The sequence below is a fragment of the Triturus cristatus genome, chromosome 8 (genome assembly GCF_964204655.1).
Source record: "Triturus cristatus chromosome 8, aTriCri1.1, whole genome shotgun sequence".
Taxonomy (NCBI): Eukaryota; Metazoa; Chordata; class Amphibia; order Caudata; family Salamandridae; genus Triturus; species Triturus cristatus.
The window spans coordinates 1,099,113,443-1,099,139,646 of record NC_140591.1 but is presented as its reverse complement, the minus strand read 5'-3'; the positions used below and the strand labels follow the sequence as shown (position 1 = coordinate 1,099,139,646).

The window sequence follows — 26,204 nt, the reverse complement described above, 5'->3', positions numbered from 1 at the left end:
ATAGCAGCACATCTAGCATAAGAAAACAAAGAGGGAGAAAGGAAAGAGACCCACAGTAGGATTGAGAAGGCGGGAGAGAGGAAGGGCCGAAGGTATGGCGGAGGGATGGACGGGGGGAAGGCTGGTGCTAGAAAAGCTGTGATTCGCAAGATCGCTAACTCTATGGTGTGGGGGTCGCTAGCAAATTCTAAGGATGTATGGGCAAGGGCCAGCAGTAATTATGGCAAAGGGAGAATGAAGGTCCCGTAATTTTGGGGGGGAGGTGGGGTGGGGGGGAAGCCACCCAGTATACAGTTCAGGTTGGGGTAACTGTGAGCTTCCTGGAGCTATCTACGTCTAGAGGAGAAATTGCGTCTTCAAAGAGATGGAGGGCCCTCACCTCGGGGGCTTGAGCCTAGCATATTCCTGCCGACCTAAGTGATCCACCAGTGGGCCCAACAATTTAGTAAACTTAGCGTCTTGGTTTTGCAGACGCGCTGTAAGCAATTCCATTGCCACTGTGTGCCACAGGCGTGTGAACCATACGTTGATCGGAGGCGTCTCAGTTTTCTTCCATAAAGAGAAATAGTTTGCTTGGCCGCGCCCAGCATATGTAGGCTGAGATGCCTATCACGTCGAGTCATGGCACGCAGGTTCACCGGCCGGAGGCCCAAGACAATTGTAAACGGATTTTCAGGAAGCGGATAACCTAATACCAGTCTAATATGACTGAGAACTTCCTTCCAAAAGAGGGTCAAGAGCGGGCACGTCCACCAGATATGGAGAAAGTCCCCCAGAGCGTCAGTTCAGTGCCAGCATAGGGATGAGGCAGTAGAGAACATTTTGGGGAATGCTACGGAAGACCTTTGGGATGTCTCGCCATAAGTGTGTCCATTGGGTGGGCGTTATGTCAGTAGCGGAAACTGCTTGCCATCTCTGCTGATAGGGGTGCGGGGCAGTGCGTTGTGAGTGCTTAAGAACATGGTATGTGCGAGATATTAAACTTCATAGATTTTAACTTATGATTGTACTTTGGAACAAGAAGAAATGTAGAAAAGGATGTACCCTCTTTCCAGGTTTACTTGAGGTCCTAGAAATCTGAGACCATATTGTTTTTGAATAAAGAAAATGACCCAGCATGTCTTCAAAATATAGCAATACTGTTTTGTGAATCTCAGATTGTAGTCAGATAGTGATACCTACTGCACTGGTGAGCCAATTACTGATTTTAAAAGTCATTCGCTTAAAAAAAAAATATAGCAATGACTTGTTCACCTCTGGCCTAAGATTGTGTTGCTGGATTTTGTAATGTGGTCTTCTCTATCAAGAGGTTCACAAGCTACTGGTAGCTTTCCAGCTACCTACAAGCAACTCTCCTTTGTGCAGCTGGTTTACTAAATTAGAATATCTTTCATTTAAATTTAATTATTTTGAGGGTTGGAGAAAAATAGTTGTATTTTCAAAATATATTTAAGGTTGATATGTGAGAGATAAATCAGGCAATGTTGAGGAGTATTATTACTAATATAACCTTGGTGCCAGGGACATTGCTACTAAGGTTGTTATTACCTTGACAGAGCCTTTTTAGGTCGAGCCTAGCGCAGCGCGCATGCGCTGCTCTAGGAGAGGGCCTCTTGGAATCACTCCAGACATTCTGAAAGCTTTCTGAAAGCTTGTGCGTGTGGTTGTCACTTTCTATTGGCCTTTGCATGTGGCTTTCGAAAATAAAAGCACGCAATTGGCCAAAGGCGGGTGCATGCCCCATCTTTTTCAGTAAATGTTTACTCCCACAGCCTACCGCTTGCGGGAGCGAGCAGCGGCACACAGGGTGTCATCTGTTGTGGATCATGTTTCCAATTAGCGCAGCCGCTTTCACTGCCGCGTTCGCCCTTGTTTAGGATTTGTGCCCTGCTGTTTCCTCAACATGTCTAATTCATCTCGCCTATACTGCCCCTGCTACATGTTGTGGTTTTCCACATTCTTGAACTTACGTGGATTTATGCACATTACTTTTTTTTTATTTGGGTGTTGGCTTGTTAAAGAGGTATCGCTTTTATGTGACAGACGCAGAGTTTACATTTTATTTTAGGCACTGGGAGATACATGGTTTGCCTAGAGGATGTTGCGTGTATTGCAGTTGCCTCCCTTGTATGCCTCTCCACCACGCTGTAGGTGTCACTCTGAAGCACGTGTGCTTCTCTGCACTAGGGCTCCACTTTACCGTTCGCTGTCTGTTTTTGCTCCCCCTGAACCATCCCACTCTCCCGCACTCGTACTAATCACTATCCTGTGCGATTGTTTGTGCCCCTAGAATTCATAACTCGCATGTGTGCTTCCCCATGCCGGCCACACAACTTCAATCCCTCTCCCCGACCCACAATTTTTCGAGTTAAAACTTTGTCATAAAAAAAAACATACATTGTGTCTGAAACGACCCTCAACTCGTTTTTTTTTTCACAGATATTTTTTTTACCAAAGTATTGCTAGGGAATCCGAGGCTGCTCAACATAAAAGAGAGGTTATGACTATTCACATTAGAAAGAGCTTTTGTGTTTGCTACAAAGATGGAACATTTGAGGCTCCTAAAGTGAAAGCAAGCACCAACTTAGTGCCCCTCAGCAAACCGCTACTACCACTTTATTGCTGAAAACGGCGTGCTCAGACCGTTATCCTCCCGAGATCGAATGCTCCAAATTCTTCTTGGTTTAGTATGTGAACCAGGAGTCCCCGAGACCAGCCATAGTTGCGTTTCTATCATAACTCCTGCCTAGGGGGTCTGCACCAGACTTGCGCGCTCCCTCCTCTCCAGCGTCTGGATCCTTCACTAGTAAAGGTGAGGGGGGGGCTGTGGTGTGAAGGAGCAAGGCAGGAAGACCCCGCTGGAGGCTCTAATTTGTACTACAAAGGCAGTGTTTGAGGTGTGCCTGCTCTGATGATCATTAGTGAGGCAGCTCGAAAGAGAAGATATTTAACGAGATGGAAAGGTCTTTGCTAAAGGTATTGGCAAAATCAATAAATCTTGCCTATGTGAAAACTACAGGGTTGTCAGTGTTTTGCTTAGCCATGTTGTACTGCAGTGCGACTGCTGTACAACATGGCTGGAAGTAAAGGGAAAAAAGCGCTACGAAGCGTCCACTACGTCCACGTCATAGTGCTTTTTATTTTCTTTACTTAAGTTTCAGCCATGCTGTACAGTAGCTCTATAGCTGCACAACGTGGCTTAAACACATTGACAAGAACAATCGCTGTGGCATAGGCAAGACCTATTGGTTTTGCCAATGCTTTTTACATTACTGCTGGCAAAGGGCCTGATGAACTGAGGTGATCACTGCTGGTAATCTTGCATGTTGGTGGATTCTAATATAATCTTGTTTGACAACAGGTTTTCATGTTCATTTTGTCCTTGGGATAAGTAGGCCCAACCCCCTGTAGCACAACCCCTTTGGCTGCCAGATTACAGCACTACATTATGGATCAGGGAAGGGCATTGTCTGCTCTTAAGGTAATATTTGTGTCTATATGTTTAGGCCGTTTGAACTTGTATTTTTGGTTTATTTTTAGAAAGCCTTTATTATCAGGTTGAGCACTCTAAGGAAATGTTGCAAGTTCACAATACTGACAGTGGTTCCAATATAAAAATGTTTCCGCACGTTTGCAAACTTTAACAATATGTGGCTACTTATAATGCCTGCAGGATGCTCTCTGATTAGATGCAAATATATGCAGAAGCTTGAAAGCAAGATTCATGATTCTTTACTTTCAAAATTGAATGTTCTTTAAAAAAAAATGCAAATAGTAACAAAACGTTTTGTTAAACTACTGTGAAATTATAGGTACCATTTTTTTAAAGCATCATTTAGTAAAATGTGTTGAAGCATGCTAGTATGTCCCCAAAAATATTCATAATGCAAAATCAGTGTAACCGGTCTCAACAAATTATAGGAAACATGACAATAAACAAGCAGTGGCAAAGCCAATAGGTAGGACATTGATGGTCAGTCTTTTGGTTTCGTCTATTTGTGTCCTGTTTTGACATGGGGTGTGTACAACTTGATATTTGTGGGAGCTGCTGGGCCCTCATCATTATAAAAAACTGTGGCAAAAGGAAAAATATTTTCAGTCTAAAAAATCACACATTGCCACAATAGCTCCAGGCACTGAACAAAACTACTTTGCATGCCGATATGCTCCTTATGAAAGAGCAGAATGGTGTCACTCACAGTGAATACAGCCAGTAGAGAGAGAGAGAAAGAGAATTTTAATAAAAACAACCGATCTTGGTTAACGCCAGACATAAATAGGGGCCCAATTCTTTAAAAAAAAGTCACAAGAATTTACAGGAGTAGGTCAGAAAAAGTGTACTCCTATAAAATATTTGTTAACTGCGTTTTAGCCTGAGCAAATATGCATGTGTAGATATGCTCATGTGAAAATCTGTTAAGCAGAGACATGTTCACTTTACCACCAACCACTTTTTTCGCCTACCCTGGAAGAATGTTTACCTCTGCCCTTGTCAGGAGTACATTTCCAGCCTTTCTCTTTATGGTAAAATAGTATACACAACCTGATGAAACCTATACAACATGCTAGTAGGTTTGCACAGACTCAAAGGTGCATTCCCATCATGGGGATCTTTTGCTTACCGCTCCCTCCAGCCCCAGTCTGCGGTAAGCTTGCAAATTAAGTGCAATGCTAGTATTCAAACCCTACTATGGTATGAGCTCTGGCATAATCAGAGAGTCTATTATCAGAGCTCTTATATAAGAAAATTGCTGCCATAATGTTCCATCACACTACATGGCACCAAAGGAACAAGTGGATTTTGTTATAGGACAAGTAAAATGACGAGGCAACCTGTCCCATGGACACACAGATATTTTAGTAAATTCCACAACCCTGTGCTTGATGCGGTCACTATTACAACACTAATAATATTTGTATGTCTGGATCATTTTCCTCAAACATAAGTAGCTTCTTCTACAGAAAAGGTTGGTGACCCCTGTTGTAATGGATTCTCATTGCGTTGCCTAGAAGCTCATGTGCACAGGAGAGAAGAGACCTCTCCCCTTCTTAGGTGGTGTTATTGCTTGAAATATAATCTAAAGGTATATTTTACATAAGTGACAGTTTTGAACCTTAAAATGATCCTGTGGGCTGCTCAATTAGTGATCTCATTCTTTCCTGAGGCAGTGTTCCAGTTTCATTTAATTATGGTTGATTTGACTATCAGTATGATTTGGTTCACAGCACCCATTGGTTACATGAAAACATCTGTTCAAAAGTTTTCTTAAATCTTTTTTTCTTCTTTCTAAAAAGATGTTTATCATTGAGTAGTTCTGAAGTGGCTGTACAAGTAGAGACATATAGGCGACATCGCTTTACTGATTCTCCTGCTTATGCCATAGCAGATTTGCAATTTTGAGTGTAGCCGTTTTATGTACAGTAGTTCTTTTTTTAACCTTTTTTATTTGATTTTTAAAACAAAATAGGAAGATAATAGCATTTTCAGCACAGAGAGATGATTGGGTCACAGAAGTTACAAACACAATGAACATTTTTATAGCGCTTGATCCGAAGGGCCGATAAACAGCCAGTAGACAACCCACGTTTGACATAGGTACAAGAATTAACTGATAGAAGACACAGACTGAAAATGTCCCCACCATTTCCCCCATATCTTTGTATGTTTTCTCTGTAATCCTCGGTTTCTGTACCCTGACTTCTCTGCCAGAGCACCTTAGCCCATCCCCTGAAGCCATTCATCAAGTGAAGGGGCACTATTTTCTCACCAGTAAGAAGCTATATCCCTTTAGGCCACTAGTAAGTCTGTTGTCACGAGCATTTTATCTACCCGGGATCTGCAAGTACAGTAGTTCTTGATAAAGGTTTTAGGATAAATTACATTAAAGACAGTGCGCCACAACCAAGGAGCTATAGGGGAACTTTGTAAGAAGGTAGTTTTTAGCATGTCTAGGTAACTGGGGAGGTCTATAATTGAATACAATATTTTGGAAATGTTTTCAAAACTGTACTCTTGAACAAACACTATAATGGTATAAAATAATTGTTGAACTCTTCAAAAACATTGAGCAGCAGACCTCTATATATAACAAATTTGTTGTAAAAAGTAAGGTTCAGCTAAAAAAAAAAAACCAAAGCCCATAGAACATTGACTAGCGTACTTAAATAGCAAGGATTCATTATTGGCACCAGGGAATATAGAGTTGCTTATCTCACAACAGCTCTTCTGATTTCTAACATTTAGTGCCTCACAACAATAACAGTGGTGTATGCTGGTCTAGGTAGACCTTTTCCTAGATTGTGATAAAGACTATGTCTGTGGTGTGGGTTTAACTGATTTGACTACAGTCTGATATTTTGTGGTCAGTCTGGATCCTTGAAGGGGGCTTACCATGGTGCATTGAAATCACTAGAGATGTTTATTTGCACAGGAGAGGCAGTGGAAAAGTGTATTTGAATGAGAGAACTTGAAGGCAGGAGGACCACATCATGGAGAGAAAGTGGTCTGTAAATTCCTTTGGGGAAAAATGTAGCACAGACGGTTGTATGATGTTACAACGGATTCCGTTGCAACGCATGCCTTTACCACGCATGCGTTACAACGCGAATGCCATTCCCACGCATAACCTTTACCCATGAATATTCCTTTACCACGCATACTTTTACAACGATTTTCGTTGTAAATTCATGCATGGTAAGGGCATACTCTTGGTAAAGGTTATTCCCCCACCCCTAAACCCTTCTTACAAATACCCCACCCCTGCCCTTAACCCTAAAATCGCACCCCTGTTTTTTTTTTTAATTCTGAAATTCCCCTTACCTCTCCACGTCGTCTCGTCTGTCGTCTCTTCTCTATGATTTCCCGAGTTCACGTTGCACGTCGTGAAGAGGAAACGGAAATGCCGTTTCCTCTAACGACTCCGATTGCCTCCCAATTGCCTCCACATCGCTACTTTATCAGGTGCGTTTTTTTGGGGGGAGACCCCCAAACCCCCTTTTCGTTTCGCACCCATTTTTTTGGGGGGGGGGGGGAGACCTCCAAAGCCCCCTTTTTTAATTTTAACCTTTACCACACTTGCCTTTACTAGGTATCTCGTAGTAAAGGTATGCGTGGCAAAGGCTATTCGTGTTAACCACGCATGCGTTGTAATGCATGCGTGGTTAAGGTTATGCGTGGAAACGGCCGCGTTGTAGTGGCCGTTTCCCGCACAGACCATACATCACAAAAGCAGAAAGGAAACTGATCAAGCACCAACTAGTTAGAAATCATTAATGTTGAAGTACTAGATATCCTTCCTATCCATTTAGTGTTATTCACTTTCAATGATGTCTTCTCCATATTTCTGGCACACTAAAGAAAATGGTGATTTGTTCTAATTTTTTAGGTCTGACTTGAGAATGCATTTGTCTTTAAGATTTATTGTTAATAATAAACTATACATGAGTGTGCTTTGGGGCCACCCAAATGAACATTGGCAGATGGGAAACTTTAGTGTCAAGTCAAGTCAACAGCACTTCTATAGCGCAGGCATATCACTCCAAAGAGTCTCATGGCGCTTGCAGCGGCTGAAAGCAAAAGAGACAGAGGTAGAGTGGGACTACTGATCAAACAGCCAAGTTTTGAGTTTGCAACGAAAACACTTAAGAACGGGGATGGAGCGCAAATCGTGCGGCAATTTGTTCCAGAAAAACGGAGCTAGATGTGAAAAGGATCTACCACCCTGCCTAGTTGTATAGACTCTAAATGGGGTGACCAAGGACTTAGCACTTGACCGCAGTGCCCTCTGAGGCTTGTACCAACAGAGTTTTCTGGCCCAGTACTGTGGTTTATTTCCATTAAGATATTTATGGGTAAGGCAGAGAACCTTAAAAAGGATGCGCTTTTTTACTGGCAGCCAGTGTAAGGCTCTGAGGCATGGAGCAGAGGAGGTACGCTGGGGGAGATTTAAAATCATCTTGGCCGCAATATTTTGTAACACCTGGAGCTTGTTTAAAAAGGATTCATTTATGGATAGCAAAAGTGCATTTCCATAATCCATTCGGTTGGTGATCAGGCCCTGAAGCAACGGTTTTCTTGCCTCCAGGGGAATCCATTTAAAAACTCTCCGCAGTGTACGCAAAATTCTAAAACAGGAACTGACCACATGGTTAACCTGGGCCCGCATGGACAATTGATTGTCCATGTAGATACCCAGGTTGCGAACTATCTCCTTAGGGGCAGGACAGGCACCAAGGTCGTGGGGCCACCATTCTGAAGATCAGTGTTCTGAGGCTTTCCCAAAAAGCATAATCTCGGACTTCGCACCGTTCAGTTGCAGATGGTTATCCTTCATCCACCTGTTGACTTGAGACATGCAGTTTTGGAAGCGCGTCATGGTTTCCTTAGGGTCCATGCCCAGCGTGACTGTGATCTGAGTGTCATCGGCATACGATATGACCTCAAATCCGTATGCTCTAATCACTGGAGCCAAAGGAGCCACATAAAGGTTGAAAAGAGTGGGGATCAAAATGGAACCCTGTGGAACACCCATGGTGACAGGTCTAGTGGAAGAAGTACTAAGCCCCAGCTGAACGGTAGTGCTACGGTCCGAGAGGTAGCTTTTGAACCAGTTCAGAGCCAAGCCGCTGACACCAATCTCCCCAAGCCGATGAATTAGAATGCTATGGGAGATGGTGTCAAAAGCGGCTGACAGATCAAGTAGTACCAGGACTACTGGTTGTTGTCTATCCAGAGCCCGCCTGATGTTGTCGGTGACCTCGACCAAGGCCGTCTCCGTGCTGTGAGCTACTCTAAACCCTGATTGTGAGGGGTCCAATAGCTCATGATTTTCCAAATAACTGACAAGTTGCTGATTGGCGAGGGATTCTTATACCTTCCTGAGATACGGGAGTAAAGAAATCGGGCGGTAGTTGGAGAGGAGGCTGGGATCGGCCGTGGGTTTCTTTAAAATAGGCTTCAGACAGGCAGTTTTCCAGTTAGAAGGGAAGACGGCTTCTGACAGGGATTTATTACACAAATCTGTAATAATGCCAACCAGGGCTGGAGCAACCGTAACCAGTAATTTAGAGGAGATCAGTTCATTAGGGGAACCAGATTTTACCCTCTGTAGAGTTTTGAGGACTGTTTCTGGGTCCACCGCAATGAATTCCTCAAAATGTTGGGAAGGAGTCGTAATAGCAGGGGGATCATTAACTGAGTTCATGCTATTATTATTGGACATAAAAGAATGATGGATGGTCAAGATTTTTTCTTCAAAAAATTTAGAGAGAGAATCCACCCATTGTAGTGAGACAGGAGCAGGCTGAGGATTCCTAGGAGTGGTGAATTCGCTCAGGACCTTGTAAAGTTCCTTAGTGGAATTACCTGCCATGTTTATTCTGTTAGCAAGGAACAGTTTTTTTGCGGGTTTGATTTCCTGCATATATCTGTGATGGAGTTCTTTATAGTTGGAACGATCATCTGGGCTTTTATTCTTGCGCCATTTACGCTCTGCAATGCGACACATAGTCTTAGTGGCCCTAAGCTGGTCCGTGAACCATGGGGAGTTTCTTAGCTTGGTCTTTACCAATGCCAATGGGGCTATAGTATTCAGCGTGTTTAGAACTGCTTCCTCCAATGAATCCAGCATCTGGGTTACATTTTGGTCGGGCCTTATTGAGTCATGGGAGAAGTGTTCTAGAAAAATGGGCAGGGTCACTTTGTGCCAAGGTCTTCGCCACGAGGAGTCAGTTTCCAGAGACTTTTTTTCACTGGGCATATAGGGAATTAAAATTTTTAGGAGGCAGTGATCCGTCCATAGTAATGGGGTGGAGAGTGATACAACTATGTCAGACTGATTAGTGAAAAGAAGGTCCAGAGTATGGCCGGCCCTGTGGGTGGATTCATGCACCATTTGGGTGAGGCCTAAAACACCCATGGTGGAGATCAATTTTTCGGAATCAGGGTTGCCATCCACATCAATATGGTAGTTAAAATCCCCAATCATGAGAAAGTTATCTGCAGCCAAGACGTGAGGTGCTAAGAGCTCCAAAAGCTTTTCAGTGACATTACCTTTGGGCCCCGGCGGGCGATATACCAGAGCCCCCCTCCATGTTCCGTGTCGGCCTGCTTTGAGTCTAAAAATACAGATTTCAAGGCAGCTTTCAGTAAGAACCTCCAAAACGGTTAGGTCCAGATCATCCCGGATAGCTTTTAATAGACCTCCACCCTTTGTCTGAGTCCTATCTGCTCTGATTATTCTAAACTGAGGGGGAAACGCTACATGTATATCAGGCAGAGTGTGGTCATGAAGCCATGTCTCCGTGACTAGGCAGATGTCAGGGGCCTCTTGGTCTAGTAGGGCCCATAGTTCGGTGGAATGCTTAGGAATGGAACGAGCATTAAGGTAAACGGCCTTGAGTTGTTGATATTTTTGTCCATCTACCGTGCCTAGTGGAGCCGCCTTGACAGGCCTGATTATGTGGGGAATGCCTGAGGCTATTGCGGGGCTGTCTATTGGACAATCAGAGCGGGCCAAAATGGATGGGTTAATTTCAAGTAAGGTCTCCCTTGAATATTGCAGAATGGTCATTATTCTGAGAAAGCACACACTACTGTGAAAGGATTCCCACCACAAAATGTGCAAGATCACCAGAAAAATGACCAGGGTCCCTGCGGCTGGCGGCGGTCAGGCGCGGACGGGCGCAGACGGGCTCGCCTGTGGCTCGCCTTCGGCGCGCCGCTGCGCGCGTCCGCGCCCCTGCCCTGATTAAATAGCGGATTAAATAGTGTCTTAAAAACATTTGTACATGTCTCTTATACAAACAGCATTTGTGAATGTTTTTGTTAACGTGCTGTAGCACAGTACAAGCCAAACTTGTTGGCTTTGCCAATGCTTGTTTGAATTAAAACAGATGCACAACACTGAAAAGATTGCTTTTCGACTACAAACAAGAACAAACAAAGTCTAGTTATTACTTTTTCGTTGACATCATTGGCCATGTAAGGATTAGTTAATGGTGTGTAGGAGTGGAATGTTTAAGGACTTGCTTTAGCCTGAATGCTTCGGGTGATGTTTGTTTAATCTATAGTTTATATGCGATTATTAGAACTATTCTTCTCTGAATGGGTCGAGCCCTACTCCTGAGTGACTAAACTGCAAAAAGCAACTATGGCAAACCAAAGAAATAAAGGTTGTAAGGTTTTGAAGAACTACAAATCAGTAGTCCAAAATTGATTGTGGATGCTTGAGGCTGTGCTGGAGCAGAATCCTAACCGTGGTAGATTTAGTATGGTTATCTTGTGGAAACAATAGAATGGTTCAGATTTCTTCATGCTCCAACGTTCACCCTTAAAATAGGTTTGCATCCCTTATCACTAAGAGTTCTGAAGCCCACCCTTTAAAACAATTTAGTTTTGTCTTGGTTTTTGGCTATTGACTTGCCGAAATTGTGAGTTTTCTCCAGGGGCCTTGATAATGTTTTTCTTTACTTGTCAGACTAAGAGTAATGAAAAGGTTGAATAAAAAAAATAAAATGAGGTATCCAGTTCACCATAGCACCATACCTTCTGAAAAACAGACCCATTGGTTATGTCCTGTACTTGAAAAAAAGAAGCTACATTTCAATTGACGAATATCACCAATATTATGATGAAGCAGCTTGTTATGCAGACTGCCAGTTATTACTAGTTTTATTCAAGTGGTTTAGTAGGTAAAATTCTGAGGCTATAAATATCCTTAAGACTATTTAAATACATTAATATAGATTTTTGTGATCCTAAAAATACATCCAATTCAAAATGAACGAATGCATATAAGCGCACCACTTCCAACAGTTATATGAGAGGAGCAATAATTCGTCCTTTTCAGATCGCTGCCCAAGAAGATGGAGCGAGAAAGACTAGGAAGAACCTGATTGTATTGATAACCACCGTCTTACATTTGTGTATTGTGGATTCGTACGTATCAGCATCATCTGCAAAGTTCTGGAAGAAGCCAAACTATATCTATGATGGAAAAGAAATGTCCTGGACGGACATCAATACAGGTATATTCTTTGTTTTGTTTGGGATGTGGGTGGTTGACCGATTTGGTTAGAATCATTTGACCGTTTTTGTTTATGGTTTATTGCGTATCCCATTATGTCATAGTGAAGCGAATTGTGTATATCCCCCGAACAATGTGTAAGCAAATTGCTGAATAGAAGAGCTTGAATGCCTGCTCAGTGTTGTGTTTTTGATACACAATTTTCAGCTTTAGATTTTTGAAATATTGATTTCATTCTTGCTGGTCTGATAACATTATTTTCAGTATCGCAAACATTGTGCCTTTGCTGTCTGTCATGGAACTACACCACCAACTAAGTACTGCGTATTCTCTGCAAGCAGTTTTTTATGGAATGTTCCTCCAGCAAAGATATACATTGAGTGTTGGGCCACGTGATGGACAACTGTTGTGATATCGAAAATGGGTTTGCAATGGCCGTTTAAATGTATTCATCACATCTTTGAATTCCTGGAGTTAACACTGGAAATGCACCCTAGTGTTTTACTATTGCTGAGCCATTTTAAGTTTTGGCGGATTCGACTTTCTTTATAACGCGAGTACACAGATCTTTTTGGCATCTTCAGACAACTTTAGTTTTGCACCTGTAAGTGCAGTGGAAAGGAAAGCACAGACAACCTACTTTTAGTTGGTGCTCTTTTTTCCTTTGTTGGCTTAGTTTATATAATTTATATAGGGTCAAGCCTTTCAAAGCTGCTCTGTACAGCTTCCTGGAAGTGGCCAAGCTGGAACATTGGCATAAAGAAAAATCCGGTTTTAAATTGGGCAGGGTCCATCCTTTAAGTGTTTTAACTGCAGGAGAGGTCGTAAAGTGGGATGATGGGGGATGTCCTCCTTCATAAAAACTAAAAGTTGACTGACAGTACCGTTTAGGTCAGTAGTACGTGCTTTTGGTATCATTTGTCCTAATAATTTACCATTTGTAGAGAGAGAACATTGCACAAATACTTTTCCCGTCACGCTAGACAAGTTGTATGTTAAGTTGTACAGTAATGCTACATACATTTTTACAATAATCTTCAATAAAGCATGAAAAATTACTGAAGCTGATGTTTTAAAGAAAATAGTCTAAATTCCAATAAAATTATTGTATTGGTTCTGTCCATTTTTCCTACCTGTTCAATTCAAGCATGGTCTTAAGATGTTGCAGTAAGGATAGAATGTCTAGTTGATTGAATTGTAAGTGCCGCTAGCAGCATACATTCCCCAGGCTGTGGAATAGTGGTACATGTAGTTTGTGTACAGCTTGTGGAGTAACAAGTTTACAAGGGAAGGCTGGAAGGTTGAGGAAACCAGATTCTCCAGAGGGTTTAATTCAGTTCTCCTCACTCTTACTTTGGTCATTTGCCATTGGTGTTCCCACGTTTTTTGTGTATATCCTTTAGAAGGTTTACATGAAGCGTTTACATGATTTGCCTAGGTAATATTAGAAGGTGTATGTGATCTTTTTATATTTACTGAAAAAGGCTTCCAGGCGGAAAACAAGCCACATAGTCCATTTCTAGGGTTTAGACTCAAACATTTGGTGATACATTTTTCTTTTTATTTGAGCAAGTCACAACAGTGAGGCCTGTTTTCCAGTCAATTAGAATGTGATGTCTAAAGTAAGACACACCCTTACATACTTTAAGAAAAAAAATCAATCGTTGCAGATAGTTAGGTTGAAAGCCTGCAAAAAAACAAGTTTCGGCATGAAGTCCATTTTCTGTAGGTATCTTTTGCAATTTGGTATTTGTGTCTTTTTGAAGAAAGCAAATGGATGTAATTCTAATATTTGGTTTGCATACTGTAATGCAAATAAATGACTAACTGTAATTTAGTTACTCACAAGAGTGGTCTAATTATAAAATTCATTTGTGGCTTCAGAAAGAGAGTAGAAGTGCCCTTTTTCCACCCATACTGCTAAACTATGTTTTAAAATAAAGTACTAAAACCACAACCTCTTGTCACTTGAAAGTATGAGTGTTTGCTTTGTGTGAATTCTGTGTTTCCTCTTAGCTGAACAAAAGGCATTAGCCATTTGGTATGCATTACACTTCGTGTTGCCTGTTTTGCAAGGCATTTAGTGCGTGTGCTTGTATTGCAGGGAGCACTCACTTTTGAAGACGTTGCAGTCTATTTCTCTGAAGAGGAGTGGGCAATTTTAGAAGAGTGGCAGAAGGAGCTGTACAAGAACGTAATGCAGGAGAATTACGAGACGTTGATATCATTAGGTACAGAAGTGCTTTCATTGTATTTTTTTTTTATTGAGATCATTAATTGTCGCACTTTTTTAATACCCGTAACCTTTTAGCGGTAGAGTAAACAGTAACATTTCAGTTATGGATTAGTACGTCTTGTTTTGGAATCTGCAATCACCAGTGTTGTGTCTTCAAAGATTGATGTGTGTGTCTAGTTACACAATTTTTAACGCTTGTGATCCCTTATCCTCAGACTGTCTTTATTTCATTTAAACGGAGCACTCTGTATCCTAACTATGTTACTGTGCAGTCCTGAGAGACAGGCCATTTATGCTGCTGCTAGATCTGCAGTATGAAAATTATGAAACTTCCAGCTTGACGACATACCTAGAGAATAGTCTTGTTATATAAATAAAGAATACCACTAACAGTCCATGTGAGATCTTATATGCCTTGTATTAAATGTGAAAACCCCTTACTCAACCACATCTCTTTCTATTGGTAAAAAAGTAAGTACACCATTAATTTACTCCTTTTGATGTTCTGGGTGTCTCCTGCTGCTGTCATACCTATCGTTTTTTCAAATTTGCTCTTGTGGTGAAAAATTTCAGATTTTACTTGTGTTCTTTCAAGTGTTTCAACAGTTTAGGGGATCTAGTTTCACCAGTTTGATTTGGAAGGCAGGCTTGTTGTCAGCCATTTGTCATGGGAGAGATTTGTCATACAGAACGAATGAGCCTTTTTAATTTATATGAAGAAGGCTTCGATATTTCAACAGTTTTATTTTTAAATATTGGTATTGACATTTATTTGACGACATAGTTTGTGGTATGTTTAAAGCAAGACAGGGTAAGTGGCTGGATGTTTGGCAGATTTTATGAGATCCTTAATTTCACATATAGGAGGACCCAAATGGAATTTGGCTGTTGATGAAGTCTTGTATGAAGAAACATTTCTTAAACGATTTCTGATTGGCTGTTTTGAAGAAATACCAATTTTTCTATAGAGAACATTTGCAGGTCATGGTGATTCTGCACTGTCGGTTGCTTTAAAATTCATCTGGTAGGTTAAGAGGGACAATTTTATGGGGTTTCCCATTTCTTTCGTTATGTTTTTATATTTGTTTCTTGTTTTGTATAATAGATTTATTATATCTTCATTTAAGCTTATTTTGATTTTTGTTGCTTGGTCAGCAGTGAATATTTTATTTAGTTATGGCTTACCTTTCAAATATTTATCTTGGTTGATTTTGTATCCTGTTGTTTTCGGTTCCCTGTTCATTTATATTTTTTTATCAGATTTGTAGTTAAATTATCTACAGAGGGGCGCATGTAGCATCATGACTTAATCTCTGTGCCTGTGTTCGGGAAGTTGTTTTTTTGGAAAGAGCCATAGTCCCAGTTTGTAGATCAGAAAGAGTCCCTTGTATTTGTCATTTCTGTTACAATCACCAGACATCATAGAATTACATACTATTTAAGTGTGACCAGTCATTTGCTTTACAGAACAGGCAGAACAATATTGTATAAAATCTTAGAAGATCGGTCATCAAACAGCGTTTCTGTTCTACAAAAATATGTTATCTTTCATAGTTTAAACAAACCTGCATTTGTGCTCTTTTGGACGTTAGCTTTTCTCCATTTCTGCATGTATGCTGTATTGAGCGCCTTGCGACCCTCACGGGTAAGTAGTGCGCTTTACAAGTGACATGATTGATTGATTATTTGATCTTGGCTAGGAACGATATTTTGCACACTTTTGCTTAATAATTCTGATGATTTATTAGACTATGGTATGTACTAACCATGGTTTTTGGAGTTAGACCGACTGGCGAATTCAGAATGTTTAAAAAAGGTCTTTTTTCTTATTGTATAGTGTAGCTCTGAAGTTACTACCAACTTTTCCTTTAAATCTTTTTGTGAAACAGTTACACATTACAGTAATCTAAATACATATTATTGCACAATCAATATCTTATTATTTTAGTCTTTTTGGTGGTTTTGCTAATATGGGGAGCACAAGTTACTATGGGCCTAATCTATTTTTTGGCGGACAGAGTACCGACTGTCAGAGGACGTTATCTGCATCACTCTAATGGACCACCATCTGCCAGATTTAGTGATCCTTGCTGGTTCGCTTTGATCTCTGTACTTTGACAGAAACTTTACAAAATGTTTTGTTTTTGTGAAACAAAACTCCCAAAGTGGGAGTTTGTTATTGAAAAACAAAAAACTAATGACCCCACACAACGGTTTTTCCCTAGGTGTGGAGGGGGTGGCATAATTTGTATTTTTCTTGCTGTCTCTCATTGACATGTTTGACCTGATACATAGAAAAAAGGACCTCTAACTGTCCACCCTAAATAGGATGGGTGGTAAAATGCCCTTCCTCCAACGGCCTGAGTCGATCGGGCCACTGAAGGACGCTTTCCGTTCATGGTGCCAAGGAGTGCTCCATTGACGGAAAGCCTGTCCACCAAACTCTAAATCGGGCCATATGTTCCTTAATGCAGGCTTTTTGCTTTGGACCAGGTTACTGCTTTACCCTCTGGTGCTGAAGGATTAGTTTGCAAAAAATCAGTGAGTGATTGGTCCCATGATAATTAGCAGATGCTAAGACACTGCAGGCAACAAATGGAAACCTTTTCCTCACTTCCTAATGGCTCTTGACAGTTTGGCAGCTAGCTAGGGTCTTTCCTTACATACACAAATGAACTTAAAATGGCCACTTGTTAAGTCTGTTGTGGTGAAGGTTCAGTAAACCGATTGGATTATTCTTAAAATATCTTGTGGCAGGGTGCAAAATGTCTGCCAGTCTCTCTGCTCCAGGGAAAGTGGATCTATTGGTATCATGTTAAATGGCTGTCACCAAAGGTGCATTCAGATACCCTGTGGTGCAGTAGCCATTAGCAGTAGACGCTGGGCAGGTGGTGCAGGAAAAGAAATGTAAGCTTATGAATGAGAGGTGTCTAGCTTAACTGAGCTCTCTTTATTTGAAGGCAACATCCCCAGCCTGAGTGCCTGAAGCCTATAAGTCCTTCACTCCAGTAAGTGTCTTCCCCCTATTTCTGGCACAACCCCGTACTCTCGTGTATCCACACCGGACTACGTCGTGTTAATCGTAATTCATTCCGTTTTCCCCAGGCAACTAGTCTCTTCCGATACATTCACTGAATTTTTCGGCACCGGAACCCCGCCCCCATACATTGCGAAGGTTGGACTAAGTTTGTAACTCCAGTAAGTGTCTTCCCTTATCCTGGCACAACCCCGTATTCTCGCTTAAAACCACACCGTACTATGTCCTGTTAACCGCAAATTACTCCGTTTCCCCAGGCCACTGGCTCCCATCGAGACTTTCACTGCTGTGACGAGCACACCGTTGCTTCTTCCTTAACTGACGACAACCCCATTACTTAACCTTACATATGCTCAGTAAGTGATCGAGTTTATTCGCGCGCCCTGACGCCCCCTCCTTTCCTTGCTAGCACTTCTAATAGCTACCTCGCCCTTGTGACCCCCGGGTCTCTTGAAAATAACTTTGCAATTGCTTAAATGCTTCCATTTTTCTGGGCAGTAGACTGATCGGGTCCGTCACCATGATTTATTATTCCAGGTTATCAATTATCACCTAAATGAATCTGCATCACTAATTGGAGAACACTATGTACCTTACATTTACTTGATTGTGATGCTATTTACAGTTCAGGGACTTATTTATGAGTTATTTATACTTGTTTATTTTTGCATTTTCCACATTTAGAGTTCATATGCTCACATTTGTCCTGAAGATGAACTCAAATAATTGAGTTCGAAACGTCGTCGACCTTACGCAACTTGAACCTTTTTTGTACTGATTTAACCAAGAAAAAATGGTTCTCTATTGTTGCCAATGCGATGTTCTTTTTTAAAGAGTCCACCCTCACCTGCATGTCACGCTTTTTGTCACTAAATATGTGAGCACTTGAATTCAACCTATGTACAATAAATAAGTGTAATATATTGACCTTTCCTGTCCCCTGTTTCTCTATATTAAGTATTATTCTCCTGTATGAGTCTTTGAACCTATACCAAATCATCCGCCCTCCTAAGGATTTCTCGTTGCACTGGACCATCTTAGGCCATCCCGAACCATTGTTTTCTTCCACATTGAAGCCTATGATGGCATCACTTAAGTGGTTCATGGAGCACATTGTTTCTGCCTAGTTGCAGTGAGTGATATGGGTAATGGTAGCCGAAAATGGCCATCTTCAGCTACGGTGAGCATCATCCCTCTCTTCTAGAATAACAGTGCAAGCATTGCGTCCAGTAACTGTTACCTCTGCACTTATCCACCACCTAAGATTCATCATTCGTTTAAAAACTGTCATGCATAGTTGAGCAACAAAAGCACACCAAAATAAATAAATAAAACACTTTTCTTGAAATCTAATGAGCCTCTAGAGCAAAGATTCTCTTCACGTAACTTTTTAAACCCTCCTAGAGGAACTGTGTGGTGTAGGATGCCTGACTTGTATAGAAAATGGCATGCTTAGTCTCTCTTGACATGAAGTCGTTTGATTTGAACATCGGGGTCCAGATTGCAAAGGCAAGAAAGCAGCGTAGAAATTATTTACATTACATAGGAACAGGTGTCTGATTTTTAGAGGGACACACTCAAGAATCACTCCACTGTTTAATGCTGCAAATGCTCTACAAAGCTTAGCTTCACTCTTTTATTACATGCATGGCATTGTTGAAACTTTTACAGATCTCAAATCACTGCAGTGAGTGTGAATAGCACAAGGTTTCACATCAAAAAAGGTCCTCAATTTCGCCCACCCCAAAAAAAGATCAAGGCAAGCATTGGTCCATCAAAAGAGGCAATAAATGCAAGCACGTGGGATCTAAAGGACATGCCCACTAACACAGCCAGTAGCAGATCTATTGCATATAGTTTACCATGGCCCAGATGAAGCAATGGGAGACAACTGTAAATTAATGTGGGATGCTACAGGATCATGTAGCAAGCTTTTACTGGTCCCCATAGGAAGACCTCGTTAGGCTTTGAGAATCATATATTTTCTAAGGCTGTTCTTTCTTCCAGCCAATAAAGGGTGACCCATCACTTTAGGACCAACGGATGGACAAGTGTTACAGAAGCACACTTTTAGCATCTGTAGAAGTTGATACACGATACAGACTGAAGCCATGAGTGCCTGTTTTGACGACGTCTGGCAAGGATTACAGGGTGTAGGTATTAGAAATGTATGGATCCTTAATAATTAAAGTGTGGGGGGGGTCACAGGTGAGGAAAGGTTACACCATGCATAACTTAAATACTTGATTGTGTATGGTGGAAAAACCTAAGTGCTTTTACTGGCAGCACATTGTTGTTTCAAGCTTTGCATGTGACATCAGATAATCACTATGCAACTATTCACATGAATGTGGTGGCATCCTGTTGGTTCGGACTGTTTACTGAGATAGTGCACTTTAATTTTGCATGTTTGCTTTTTTACACAATAGCGGTTTCTCAGGGCATTTTTGTTGCAATTTATGAGAACTTAGTATCTATGTGTGAGATCTCAGGAAAATCTCCACCTGTGTGTGGGAATCTAAAAACATTTTTTCAACAAAGAGTAAACATTTAGTTTAGAATAAAATTAATTGCCTATCTAGCTTTTTATTTTTAAATCGACAATTTAAAAAAACGAGCATTTAAAAGCACAGACTAAGAGAAAAACAAAGTATAGGAAACATTGGCAGGTAGCCCTTTATTAAGCACGATGACACTGCTAAATTAGGTCTGAAAAGTTTTACCCACTTGTAGTTAATACCTCTGTTAATTTTTCTCGACTCCTGACTCCGCGTGACATGATATCCAGGACCAAAGAAGTACTGAATCTTGTCTCCTATTGTTGCATCTAGATACCATTCAGATTGCTTGGCCGTCTCTGTGCTCAGGAAAATAAATTGTTAGACTTGTTACTATTCTTCAGATAACGAGCATTGGCATATAGATACCTTATGGAGGAACAAACATAAACATGTTGGTCGTTGCACAGTTTTCACTTAATGGTGTTAGTGTTTCATCCTTGGACTCACAGACAGTTTTGTAACTTAACATGGGACAGCATATTAGGGGTAGACAGTACCATCACATTATTGAGTTAACATTTCTTCAAGGGGGGGGGAAGATGGGAGGTTCGCAGATGTTGCTGCGGTATGCATTCCAACAAGACCAGACTGTTACCCATTTCCCGGGGCACCCCCTCGAAACATACACTATCTTTTCTTGCAGCATACACCAGTCCATGTCTTTCTTCCATGCACTAATCAGCGGGGGCGCTCCCGCTCCCCATAGGTGCGCTATGTTACGTTTTGCAATCACCAGCCCCAGCGTGGCCCACAATTTGCCTTTTACCGGTAGGTCCGTGGGCTCCCAAATGTTCAGGAGGCACCGCTTAGCTTCAGGCCTTAACTTTACCCCCCAAACCTCGCTCATACAATCATGTATCTTTGCCCAATATGTTTTAATTTGCGGGCATTCCCATACTATGTGAAGAAATGTCCCCCTCTCCCCATACTGCCGCCTACAGAGCCCATCTGCACTCCTCCCCATCAACACTAGCCTGGTGCCTGAGACATACACCTGATGTAATATTTTGAGCTGTATCAGCCGCAACCTTGCCGATATCGCCACCTCTTTGGGGGAAGAGAGCGCCTCCCTCCATTCCTCATCATCAATCTCCAGGCAGTCCGTCTCCCATTTCCCCCTGAGGGAGCGCAGTGGATCCGGAGAGTGATGTACGAGTTTTTTGTATGTGAGGGATATTGCCCTTTCCGGCAGGTAGCCATCAAGCAACCTATCCTCTAAGGGGGAGGATTCCGGAAGCGCTGTCCCGGGTGGAATGTTAGATTGAAGAGAGTGCCGAACCTGCATGTACCGGAAGAACTCCGAATGTGGCAACTCGTGGGACTGCTGTAGGGCGGCAAAGGTCACCATTCCCCTGGATCCCCAAAGGTCACCTATATGGGATATCCCGATCAGGTCCCAATTGCGAAATCCCTTAGTGCGACCCAACGACCCGAGCCTTTCTGACACCCAGAGCGGGGTTGCCTTCGTAAGTTTGTCAGCCCACCCTAGCTTCCGGTTCACAATGTGCCACAGTTGGACCGAGTGCTTTGTAGGGCCCGTAAGGTGGAACTTATTAGGTCGCGAGTAGAGTGCGGTCTCAAAGTTTCCCCCTGGGAGGAGCCACCTATCCATCCCATACCCGGGTTCATCCCCACTGCTGTACGTGCCCTGGTTGATAGCCGAGAGATGCGCTGCCCAGTAATATTTACGGATGTCCGGCAGTGCTATACCCCCATCGTACCACCCCAGTGTTAGTTTTTGGAGAGCTATGCGTGGTGAGCCACTCCACAGAAGGTCTCTCTGAGTAGCCTCAATATCTGCGAAGTACTTGTGTGGGACTAGGTCTGGGTAATTTTGGAGCGCGTATAAAAACCGCGGCAGCGCCATCATCTTAAAAAGGGCCGCATGAACCAGCAGCGACAGCGGGAGCTTCTTCCAGATTGCCATGTCCCTCTGGAACCTCTGCAGAGGTGGCCTGAGGTTATTTTCAAAGCGTATTTTTGAATCACCGGAGATAAAGATTCCGAGGTACCTGAACCCTTCCGTGGCTATCTGGATCGGGCAACCACGCGGAACAGTGGAAGGGGTGCCGTGCAAAACATAAAGCAATGACTTTCCCCAGTTGATGCTGTAGCCGGAGTTTTTCCCATAGCTAGTAAAAATGTCTAGGGCCACCCGGAGGGATTTAGAGGGGGAGGCAAGGTATAAGAGGATGTCGTCTGCATTTAGCGAAATCCTGTCCTCCCATCCCTCCGTTCATCTCAGTCCTCGTATTGAGGGATCCTGTCTTATCCAAGCTGCCAGAGGCTCTAGGCAGAGGGCAAACAGCAAGGGTGAGAGGGGGCAGCCCCGTCTTGTCCCCCTTTCGAGTGCAAAAACCTCGGAGCTCTTGTTATTCACCACTACCTGGGCCAACGGCTCAGTATAGAGGAGGCGCACCCACCCAACGAAGTTGGGACCAAAGCCCAATCTTTTAAGGACCGCCATCATATAGGGCCATTCCAGCGTATTGAATGCCATAGCGGCATCTAATGATACTACCACTGCATCCTCCTGGATCGTGTGGCGGCGACCCATCACGCCGTGGAGCCGTCGCAGGTTAAGGGCTGTATTTCAATGCGGCATGAAGCCCGATTGGTCAGGATGGACCAATTTGGTGATTATTGGTTTAATCCGATTTGCAAGAAGCTTAGCCAGTATCTTAGGCTCAGCGTTCAATAACGATATTGGCCTGTAGGAGGAGCAGCGGTCTCTGGGTTTCCCTTCTTTGGGGATAGCTACCAGCGTGGCTATGCGTTGGTCTCTTGGTAGTTTCCCCAACGCTTTGCTGTCTTCAAACATAATTTTGAGAAGCATGCCCAGGCAGTCGGGCCGGAGCTTGTACAGCTCAATAGGTGGGCCGTTAGGGCCTAAGGCCTTCCCAGGCTGCAGGTCCTTAATAGCTTTTACCAGTTCGGCGATGGTGAGGTCGCCGTCCAGAGTCTCGCGATCCTCCCCAGTAAGCATGGGCAGCTTGATGTCCTCTAGGAGCGCAGCGGAATCCTTTTCTGACCGGTCCGAACCTCTGCTGTACACTCCTGTGAAATGTGCAGCAAATTCGCCTATTATCTCTTGTGGGTCGGTTAGGGGGGAGGCCCCCCCAGAACGGATTTCTGCCACCACCCTCTGTGTCATCTGTTTTTTATCCAACCAGGCGATTAATTTACCCGCTTTGTCCCCTTGGTCGTATAGCCGGCCTCCTCTGTCTCTCGCTAGAGTCTTAGCAACCTCTGTGGCTAGGGCCTTATACTCAACAGCTTTCAACTGCATTTGATGCTAGGTCTTTAAGGTCCCATGCACCTGTGCCTCTCCCTCCAGTGCGAGAAGATCCCGCTCCATTGTAAGCATCTGCGCTTCCCTCTCCTTACGCTGTCCGGCGATTTTTGAGAGGGCTTCCCCCCTCAATACAGTCTTAAATGCTTCCCAGAGGGTAGTTGGGGCCTCCACTGTCCCTACATTGTCAGTGAAATATTGATCTATTGACCGAGTGAGTGCCTCATTAATTTCAGGGTTACGCAAGAACCAGGGGTTTATGGGCGCCACACATCCCACCCTCTGCTCCCCGATTGTTAGATGCGTCCACAGCGGGGATTGGTCCGATATATACCCCTTGCCAAGTGTTTGACGTCCTGAACTGTAGTGTCATGCTGCAAGAGAGTAAGGAGGTAATCTATCCTGGAGAATGTGCGGTGTGGTCCCGAGAAGAATGTATATTGTAGCTGGGTGGGGTGGCGCAAGGTCCAATAGCCCATACGCCTCCAGCAGGTTGGAGAGCCACATGTGCCCTGGTGCAATGTTCCACGGTGGGTGTCTATCTAAGTCACCCGACACTACTGCGTTAAAGTCTCCCCCAAATAAGAGCTGCCCTTCGTGGAGGGAGAGAAGGAGTTCCCCCAGATCCTGATAGGATTGACTCTGGAGACCAGGTGGAATGTACACCGTCACCAGGTTAAGCGTACGACCTGCCCATTTTCCCGTGAGCACCGCATAGCGGCCCAGCGGGTCCGTTTTCGTGTGTTCGATTACCATTGGAAAATTACGGCGCACCAGTATGCCCACCCCTCGGGATCCCGATGTGAAGCCGGCATGCGTGGCCAGTGTGTACCCCCATCTGTTAAGTGCCTGGCACGTATTTCCGATGTGTGTTTCTTGCAATAGGACAATATCTGGGAGGTGTCTTTTGAGGAATTGGAGTACTATACTTCTCTTAAGCTTGTCCCCCAGCCCATTGACATTCCAGCTAAGCACTTTGATACTTTTATCCCACCTCATAGCCGTTCCCAGAGACAATGTAAATCTGTTGTCCATATGGCATGCAACACCGCGCCACCTTACAAGGATCGTTCTCACTTGCCCAAATAAAACTCCCGCCCCCCCCCCCCCCGGAGAGTCACTAATTCCCCCAAAACCCCCCAGAAACTTTAGCCCCCCCCGCCTCCCTTCCCTCCCTCCTACCCTGCCATGTAGGTTTACAACTACCCACATCCCCAACTAGCAGAGCGCCTTTCGCCCTAAACAAGAAAGGAAAGAAAAAGTCCCTCCCCTCTAAGAATTGATAAGTGAGGCGTGCGCTAGCACCAACTCCAGCCGATGAGCGTCCCTCCCCATTTCTGTTTAGTCTCTTCCAACCCATGCGAGCACGTCACCAAGAGAGTCAAATGTCCCCTGCAGTACTGCCCCGCTCCCTTATCAATTGTTTTCGCTCAATGTCCTCAGCAAGTCGGGCCCACTACCCGCACCGAGCAGGCATGTATAGCCAGGCAGTCTCCGACTCCTCCCGTGTAGAGACATTCCCCCACAGGCGCCGAGAGGGTGGCCCCCACACTGGAAGCGCTGTCCCGGGATAGCCCACCCTTCAATATCGTAGAGAAAAATTATACATTACAGGTCAGCGTGTAATCCTCCAGGGAGAACGCCCTCCCATCAGTGCCAGCGCCTCCGAGGTCTTTAGGTGCCATCCAGGTCCCGACTGCGGGACCTTTAGCGCCAGGAGTGCTGACTTAACTTATCCGCTTCCGACCCGCTGACCAGGGGCACTGGCGAGCCGATCCGGGCCTCCCTCCAGTCGTCCCTCGTAGCGCTGGTCGACGGCCGCGAGGCTCCCCTGTCCAGCCAGTCCTGCACCTCTGAAGGCGTAGTGAAGAAGAGGGATCTGCTGCCATCGAGAACTTTGAGCCTTGCTGGGAAGAACATCATGTACTTGATGCCCCTCTCCCGCAACGCTGCTTTCACCCCTTCAAACGATCGTCGCTCTCGTTGCACCTTAAGCGTGAAATCGGGAAAGAACCTGACCGTCGCGTTTTCATACTGTAGGTCCCCCTTCTGTCTGGCGGCCTGCAGAATGGCGTCTCGATCCCTATAGTTGAGGATCCTTGCAATAATGGTTCGCGCCGGGGCACCGGGTCTAGGCTTAGGGACGGGTGCGCGGTGAGCCCTTTCGACGGAGAACATAGCAGAGAGCCGCTTTGGCTTCAGGCTATTAAGGATCGGGTCTTCGAGGAAAAGGTCCACGCTAGGCCCTTCTGAGCCTTACGGAACACCAACCACGCGGACGTTGTTCCTCCGGGCCCTCCCTTCCTGATCCTCAAGCTTCAGGGCCACCTGACGGTGTTGATGGACCAGCTCAATAACCCTCTGTTCAAGTTTCTTGGAGGAGGCCTTGAGTTCCACTATGTCAGTCTCATTAATTCTGGCCTTGTCCGATGTTTTGTTGAGGTCTGTATGCAAAAGATTCATTTCAATGGACATTTTGTCAATTTTAGTCTCGAGGGTAGTCCCCAGGGTCTGTATGGCTGTCATGATAGCTGTCAAGGAGGGCTCCGCTGGCGTCAGCTGCTCCCCCGTTGCCCCTTCGGACTGAGGGGCCGGCCTCGGGACTGCATACTTATCAAGTTTGTTCGTTTGGGCTGCCGCCCCCCTTTAGGTCTCATGATGAGGTCTCCGCGTGAAGCCGCCGGCCACAAGTGCGGGTCGTGATCTAGGCCACTTGCCCAGTAATGTCCCGCACGCAGGCTGCAGCCGTATGTCGCCGATCGGAGCACCTCTGCTGGAGTGAGCTATGCCTCCTCGCCCCGCGGCGCCAACCGCCACCCGGCCGTTGGTGCGTCCCTGTAGGCAGGATAATAGGTCTATCATGCGCCAACCAGATCCTCCTCGCCAATCAGCCGCCCCTAGGATGTCCCCAGGTCAGTCCGAACAAAGGGGGGGGGTGGATGAACCCGCACTTCTCGGGTCCCCTTCTCCGACAGGACCCATACAGACAGCCCGAAGGCGGACCAACGGGTGCAGTGCAGTGGTGTTGCCTCGCCAACGGCTGCCTCACACA

General features: G+C 44.2%; 1 protein-coding gene across 1 annotated transcript in view; it reads left to right on the top strand.

Annotated features, from left to right (window-relative positions):
* LOC146805432 (zinc finger protein 425-like) overlaps nt 1-26,204 on the top strand; it is a 141,961-nt gene that overhangs the window by 27,828 nt on the left and 87,929 nt on the right. Inside the window, exons 2-3 of the mRNA XM_085622643.1 lie at nt 11,850-12,027; nt 14,131-14,257. Of these exons, the coding sequence (XP_085478769.1) occupies nt 11,989-12,027; nt 14,131-14,257 (166 nt within the window). The 5' untranslated portion in view covers nt 11,850-11,988. The remainder of the gene's footprint in view (nt 1-11,849; nt 12,028-14,130; nt 14,258-26,204) is intronic.